At 37.1% G+C, this 7,861-nt stretch overlaps 2 protein-coding genes across 2 annotated transcripts in view; one reads left to right on the top strand and one right to left on the bottom strand.

Annotated features, from left to right (window-relative positions):
- On the top strand, positions 1 to 2,304 carry twsg1b (twisted gastrulation BMP signaling modulator 1b). The gene is made up of 2 exons (XM_016499812.1): positions 1 to 290; positions 1,876 to 2,304. The coding sequence occupies exons 1-2, from the start codon at positions 23 to 25 to the stop codon at positions 2,055 to 2,057; spliced, it is 450 nt and encodes a 149-aa protein (XP_016355298.1). The 5' UTR covers positions 1 to 22; the 3' UTR covers positions 2,058 to 2,304.
- Positions 2,305 to 5,097: 2,793 nt separating this feature from the next.
- The window catches only part of ppp4r1 (protein phosphatase 4, regulatory subunit 1), a 23,329-nt gene continuing 20,565 nt past the window's right edge, over positions 5,098 to 7,861 (bottom strand). Inside the window, 4 exon segments of the mRNA XM_016499790.1 lie at positions 5,098 to 5,328; positions 6,263 to 6,404; positions 6,482 to 6,610; positions 7,737 to 7,857. Coding sequence (XP_016355276.1) covers positions 5,165 to 5,328; positions 6,263 to 6,404; positions 6,482 to 6,610; positions 7,737 to 7,857 — 556 coding nt within the window. The 3' untranslated portion in view covers positions 5,098 to 5,164.

Here is a 7,861-nt window from a genome sequence, read left to right as displayed (position 1 = left end):
TGATGTGTTGGCCGTGTTTCTGATGTCAGGCATGTGTAACCCCAAGAACTTGAGCGACACGCCGGCGACGGCTAAGAGCACGGTGGAGGAGCTGCAGCGGCCGATCCCCTCGCTCTTCAGAGCGCTGACCGACGGAGACGCTCCCATCAACATGATGGTGGTGTCCTTCCCTGCGGCTGAAGAGCTGTCCTATCAGCAGAACCTGCTGTCCTTCCTGGAGACGCTGGAGGACGCGCACCACAACGTCTCTCTGCCCGGCAACAGCATCCACGCCAGCTACGACACGCAAGGTGAGCTTCAGCGCTCACAGCCTCGTTAGCTTGAGCTTCACTCGTTAGGACGTGACCTCCTGACCCCGAGCCGAGCTGCTAATGAGACGTCCAGCGGAGCGCAGGTGTCCAGAAACACCGCCAGACCAGTCTGACACTTACACTACAGTAATTATCATGATTCATGTTTCTGAAAGAGTCTCTTCTGCTCAGCAAGGCTCTGTTTATTTAATCAAAAATACAGCAAAAATCTGAAATATTATTAGAATGTAAAACAGCTGTTTTCTATGTGAATATCTGTTAAACTGTAATGTATTTCTGTGATGCGCAGCTGTATTTTCAGCATCATTACTCCAGTCTTCAGTGTCACATGATCTTCAGAAATCATTCTAATATGCTGATTTGCTGCTCAAGAAACATTTCTGATTATTATCAATGTTGAAAACAGTCGTGCTGCACAATATTTCTGTGGAAACCGTGATACATTTTATTTTTCAGGATTCACAGATGAACAGAAAGTTCAAAAGAACTGCATTTATTTGAAACAGAAATCTTTTGTAACATTAGAAATGTCTTTACTGACACTTTTGATCAATTTAATGCATCCTTGTTTAGGATTAATTTACTTACTCCAGACTTTTGAATGGTAATGCATCACAGTTAATATTGTGCAGCACAACTGTTTTCAACACTGATAATAATCAGAAAAGTTACAAAATTCAGCTTTGATCACAGAAATCAATTACAGTTTAACAGAGATTCACACAGCTGTTTTACATTAGAATAATATTTCACATTATTACTGTATTTTTGATCAGATAAATCAGACTTGGTGAACAAAAGACACTTCTCTCAAAAACATTAAAAACCTTTGAGCCGGTAGTGTAATATTTAATTAACAGGAGAAACGAGTCGTTTAAAATGATGAACGTTAATAGTTATTTATATAATCTTTTAAGTGCAAACAACTGATAAACATTGATTTTTACAGAGTTATTACAGAATCTTCAGAACAACAGTTATGCCAGATTTGAGTTTTTTTACGCCTCCAGGACTTTTTATTCAGTTGATTTATATTAGTGTTATTAAACGATTAATCGCATCCAAAATAAAAGTTTTTGTTTACATAATATGTGTGTGTGTACTGTGTGTGTATTTATTATGCATATATATGTACACACACGTGTGTATATATTTAAGAAAAATATGTTATATATTAAATATATACATGTAAATATTTTCAAAATATATACTGTATGTATCTATACATAACAAATATACACAGCACACATATAGTATGTTATAAAAACTTTTATTTTGGATGCAATTAATCGTTTGACAGCACTAATATATATGATTATTTTTTTAATGAAGTGAGGCTTTAGATTTACTTTTTTTTTTAATCAAAGAGAAAATTAGCATTTTTCCCCCATTGTATTTTGCCCCGTTTTTGCTTTGAAAAATGACAAAGCAGCTGTGTTTTTGTCCAGGTTCCTGCTACAGCCGTGAGTTTTCTTGTGTTTTCTGAGCGGTCTGAAGCCTGAGCTCTGTCAGAGACTCGCTGTGCTGCTGCTGTTAAAGCTGTTCTCTGCTGGTCTCTGTGCAGATAAGCTGTGTACGGTGGTGTACTTGGACGACTGCGTGTCCATCCGTCAGTGTAAGCAGTACTGCGAGTCGATGGGGGGATCGAAGTACCGCTGGTTCCACAACGCTTGCTGCGAGTGCATCGGCCCCGAGTGCCTCGACTACGGCAGCAAAGCCGTCCGGTGCATGAACTGCCTGTTCTGAACCCGCTTTACAGCTCCTCCTCTTCATTCTTGCAGATCGACGTGTAGCCAAACATGATAGAGAATAGATGCATATTGTTCATATTCGGCTTTTATTATGAGTCCAGGTCTTTATTAAGACCGACTGATTTCATATCGAGTTTAATCCTTAGTTTGTCTTCAGCAAAATCTCTGCCAGTAAAGAATAAAGTCTGCAGTTTTTTCCAGCGAGAACTGAGCAGTGTCTGTGTTTGCTGTTGAAGAGAATCAGTGAAGCATCGTTTGATTTGTTTAATGAAGGCATGGGTTCTTCCTCATGCAGTCACCGAGAGACAAAGAGCTCATTGAGTCCGTCTCACAAGCGTTCGCTGAGAAAGCTTTGATCAGATCTGAAATGCTTGCTGTGAACTTTACAGGTTCCTAGTTTTACTGCAGTTTAGTGCATGATCTGCAAAAACAAACAGAAGTTAGGTTTCACTCCGTTACAGTGTAACTACACATTTAAGTACTGAGTAATATTAATTAACTATATGGTTAGGGTTTGGTTTAGGGTTACTTGCATGTAATTATGCATAATTAATTGTTATTATAAAAGTAAGTACATGTAACGTGTAACAAGGACACCTTAAAATAAAGTGTTACCAATAGTTTCATAATCTTTCATCAAATTGTAAACTGACTCTGTTGTAATTTGTGTGTTTTCATTTTGAAGTCTTTGATGAAAATAGAAAGAACGCTTCTCAGAAATAGTTCAGTGGTTATTTATCTGCATGTCGTTGCATTTATTTCTATAGCGCTTTATTCAGTACAGACTGATTCAAAGCAGCTTTACAGAATCAGTGATGGAGTCAGTTCAGATTCGACAGACCTGTGAGAAATATTGTCATCATTCAGATCAGATCGATAAGAGTGTGAAGTTCATGAATATGATGAGTTCAGTTCAGCGATGATCAGTTCTACAGAAGGCAGCGATGCAGTGATTCCGTTTGAATCTCTTTATTTCAATTTTCTTGAAACAACACACACAATGTCACAAAATAGCTACTATACAGGAAAAATACGACATCGAGCACCCTTAGCTGTAACACTGTACAATACATGACTTTGAGCCAAGAACATTAAAGCATTATATTAGAATTTTAATTTAGAATAATGAAGCCTATGAATTACCTTGAACTGAATCAAATTGTGTCTAGCATTTACAGAACATGTACATTTCTCAAGCACCCATCCTCTTCCCAATCATGTTTTATTTTGTGAGTGTCATTGTCCACCTTTTCTACCAATAATTTGTTCAAATTTGACAGTACCACTAGCAGGGTGTACATTAACAATACTTTCTAAAGTTGGATTTAAATTCAAAGATTTGAAGTCTGAGCTGTGCTTCTTTATAGAAATCAGCAAAGCAACGATTCATTTCCTTGGGGTCAACAATTATCTTCCCATTATTCAATTTTATTTTATGTATTGCACGAGTTGCCTGAGACTGCTTTAATTTATCACCAGTCTTTGCTTGATATGCATAAGTTGTCTCGACACTTTCTTAGAAATAATTGAGTTATATTCACTTCTCAGTGCAACCATTTTCTTTAAAGTAGTCTCACAACTAGTTGATCTGTATTCACTCTCCAGATTTGTTATTTGTATGTCAATTTCATTTAATTTGGCTTTGTTCTCTCTATTCTTAGCTGCTTGATATGCTCTAATATCGCCTCTGATAACCGCCTTCATTGTCTCCCAAAGAACCGAATCGGATACATCTTTATCATTATTTTCGAAGAACGATGTAAACTTGTTAGAAAGATACTCATAAAATTTGTGATCGTTTAATAACATATATTTTATATTTAAATGAAGACAAACCGGGGCATGATCTGGTAATAATCTATTATGGTATTCAGTTGAAACTACATGTTGCAACAATCTGGAATCTATTAGGAAAAAGTCAATTCTTGAGTCAGTTCAGTGTTGAGTCAGTTCAGTGTTGAATCAGTTCAGTGTTGAGTCAGTTCAGTGTTGAGTCAGTTCAGTGTTGAGTCAGTTCAGTTTGAGTCAGTTCAGTTCAGTGCAGGATGAGATCCAGCTGTAAAGCATCATCATCATCATCATCATCATCATCATCATCCAGCTTGATTCATTCAGGTTCTGTTCTCGTCTGATGCTGTTCATATTGATAAATTACTGAACGAATCCAGTGTTCAGTTCTGATCAATAACGTGACCATTAAAGGTCATCGGAGAACTGAACAATGTATTAAATTACTGAAATATTAAACATCTTAACACATTAAACTCTCAGGGGAACTTCAAGAAAATATTGCAGCTCTGAGAAAAAAAGTTTGTGAATCTTTGATCTAGATTCATTTTGATTTATTCATATACTATTGTTCATTAATGCATTATGAGCAAACGAACTAATAATGCTCATTTATGCAACTTTACATTTGAAACTGTATTAGTATATAAAGTAGCATTAAATTAACATGCCATTTTGTATCACTTTGTCCAGTTGTCATATTCATCAGTTCAGGCTTTATGAAAGCTGGTTATTAAAGGGTTAAAAACAAACAAGAAACTTTAGCATTTTTTTTCTCTCAGATTCTCATGATTGATCAACAGAATTCATGTTTTTGTCCCTTAATCATTTCCACCAATAAAAAGATGTAAAAGTATATAAAAATGCTAATAAATTCTGTAGAATTATCAGTTCATATCTGATGCATTACAGTTTTTCTCGAGCGCTAACACACTATAACGGATTCATCCAAATCATTCACACAGTTCTCGAAACAAAGACACGTTTCCAGCGTAACGAACAACAGCAGTGATTTTGTGTGAAACTTTATTGGGCTGATTAAGAGAATAACATCAGCGCTATCCATGATCAAAAACACGGCAGTATGTACAGAATCATTAAAACTCTCCAGTCATCTGAGATCCAACGTCCAGCTCGTGAAATCCGTTAAAAACACGAGAAACGAAACGCCAGCGCAACAATGTGCTGCGATTAAAAGAGCGACGCTCAGCCCTTGAGATCAGAGTCTGCAGCCGGTCAAGTGTTCTCTGGAGAAGGAAGACATGATTAAGGCTTCTGTGGTGAAATCAGAGAGGTGCATTCTGGGACAGCGGGTCAGTAGGTGGAGGACGTGTTGCTCATGGCGTCCTCGTTCAGACGCGTGCTGCCGGGGTGAACGCTGGAGAAGTACTTGACGTCTTTATCCACGTCTGTCTGCAGCGCCACGAGTGTGTGCTCCAGCGCCACCTGCTGGCAGTTCAGCGCGCTCAGAAAATACTCTGGAGAGAGAAAACACCAGCCATGCAAACAAGCATTGACAAATACTAAGAACTCTTGAATCAACATTAATTTACTTTACAAGTAAAATGACTCAAGATATGTCTTATTTTCTGAAAAAATGATCAAAATTATGTTAGTTAAAACAAGCACAAATATCTGCTAATGGGGCAAGAAAAATAATCTTGTTTAGCCTTTGAATTCAGATTATTTTTCTTACTACATTGGCAGATATTTGTGCTTGTTTTAGGCAAAGGCTTACAACATTTTTATCATTTTTAATCTTATATATATATATCTTAAGTCATTTTACCTGTCAAGTAAATGCATCTTGATTCAAGAATGTTTAGACGTTTATACTAGAAAACTAGACAAAATACTAAGAAAATCATTTTTTGCAGTGCAGAACAAAAATACAAACAAATAAATAAAGGAGAGAGGGGGAAAATAAGAAAAAAGGCACAAAGAAAGAATTAAAATAGTAAAAAATATAAAAAAATTGGAAAATTAATTAAAAGGGAAAAAAATACATGAAAATAAAAAGACAAAAAAGTACTACAAGTAAAAATATAGAAGCGATAAAAAAATTAGACAAGCAAAGATAAAAAGATATGGAAAGAAATAAAAAGAACATTGGGACAAAACATACTGACAAAACATAAGTAATAGAATTAAAATGATGAAAAAGTAAACAAAAACAGAAACAAGGAAAGAAGGTAAACGGAAATAAGAAAATTAAAAATGAATGAATAAAAACAAAAACTTTTTAAAAATATGAAAAAAATCTAAAGTAAAAATAAAGAGGGGAAACTAAAGAAAAACTAAAATGAATAATATGGAAAAATTAAGTAAAAAGAAAAAACGTAAGCAAAAACGTTAGGGTTAAACAAACCCTGTGAAAGAGCAGAGAGTAAGGTGTCACTGATGCGGACGCACCTCGCTCCAGCAGCGTCTGCCGCAGGGTTTTGGCCAGCAGCACACGGACGTTAGGAACCGGATCAGACGCCAGCTGAAGAAGAGGAGGAAGAAGATGCTCCGAGAACTGGTCCAGAGACAGACACTCCTCCTCTATGGACAACTGAGCAGAGACGACACGTCAGGAGCCACACTCAACACGTGACCATGATGAAGATGAAGATGAGGAGCACGGCTCACCTGACAGATGAAGGCGAACGCCTGACGACCGGACCACTTCAGAGAGTGACAGAACTTCTCCACCAGCTCTCCCAGAAAACTCACCAGCAGAGACGAACACGACGACAACTTCCTGATGATCTCGCTCACCTGCAACACACAACCAGACACCGAGAGAGCGATTCACTGAGAACGACTCAGAGCGATTCACTCATGAACGACTCAACTGAGCGATTCACTGAGAACGACTCACTGAGCGATTCACTGAGAACGACTCAACAGAGCGATTCACTGAGAACGACTCAACAGAGCGATTCACTGAGAACGACTCAACAGAGCGATTCACTGAGAACGACTCAACAGAGCGATTCACTGAGAACGACTCAACAGAGCGATTCACTGAGAACGACTCAACAGAGCGATTCACTGAGAACGACTCAACAGAGCGATTCACTGAGAACGACTCAACAGAGCGATTCACTGAGAACGACTCAACAGAGCGATTCACTGAGAACGACTCAACAGAGCGATTCACTGAGAACGACTCAACAGAGCGATTCACTGAGAACGACTCAACAGAGCGATTCACTGAGAACGACTCAACAGAGCGATTCACTGAGAACGACTCAACAGAGCGATTCACTGAGAACGACTCAACAGAGCGATTCACTGAGAACGACTCAACAGAGCGATTCACTGAGAACGACTCAACAGAGCGATTCACTGAGAACGACTCAACAGAACGATTCACTCAGGATTCAAATAATGAAAGAAATAGGAGCATTAAAAAAAATAAAGGAAAAATAAAAATGTTTACCAAAAACAAAAAGATAAAAGGAAAGAAAATATAAAAAAAATTAAAAAAATAAAAGATAAAAAGAAAGCAGAAAAACACAAAAGAACAAAAAATGAAGACAAAAACATGCTCACAAAGAACAAAAAAGAACAAAGAAAATTAAAATAAATTTGAAAAAAAAAAAGGAAAAGGGCAAATGAATAAATAAATGGGAAAGAAAAAAGATCAAGGGAAAAAAAATTAAAATGGAAAAGAAAATTAATTAAAATTGAAATAAATGAAAAAAAAAAAAGTACAAAATAATTTTAAAAAGAAATTTTAAAAAGAAAAAAATTACAAAAAAGAAAATAAAATATGAATGAACAAACAAATACATTTAAGAGCAAAAAGTAAAAAAAAAAAAAGAAAAAAGGAGGAAAAATAAAGAAAAACAAAAGATGAAAGAAAAAGCGAGCGAGTGAGGAGTGTTTGTGTCAGTACCAGTCTGTAGGAGGTCCAGCGCACAGACGACACGCGGTCAGTACAGAGACAGAGAGCCAGCGGCCGCAGATAATCATGGACGTCCTGAGCGCTGTACAGCTCCAGCAGCAGCACCAGCTGCAGGT

The sequence above is a fragment of the Sinocyclocheilus anshuiensis genome, unplaced genomic scaffold (genome assembly GCF_001515605.1).
Source record: "Sinocyclocheilus anshuiensis isolate Anshui unplaced genomic scaffold, SAMN03320099.WGS_v1.1 scaffold1814, whole genome shotgun sequence".
Classification (NCBI taxonomy): Eukaryota; Metazoa; Chordata; class Actinopteri; order Cypriniformes; family Cyprinidae; genus Sinocyclocheilus; species Sinocyclocheilus anshuiensis.
The sequence above is the reverse complement of the archived record's forward strand: the minus strand, read 5'-3'. Positions and strand labels throughout refer to the sequence as shown.

Coding starts and splice junctions, on each gene's coding strand:
- twsg1b (XM_016499812.1), top strand. CDS start 23: ATGTCAGGCATGTGTAACCCCAAGAACTTGAGCGACACGCCGGCGACG. Junction 291..1,875: donor CGCCAGCTACGACACGCAAG/GTGAGCTTCAGC, acceptor GTCTCTGTGCAG/ATAAGCTGTGTACGGTGGTG.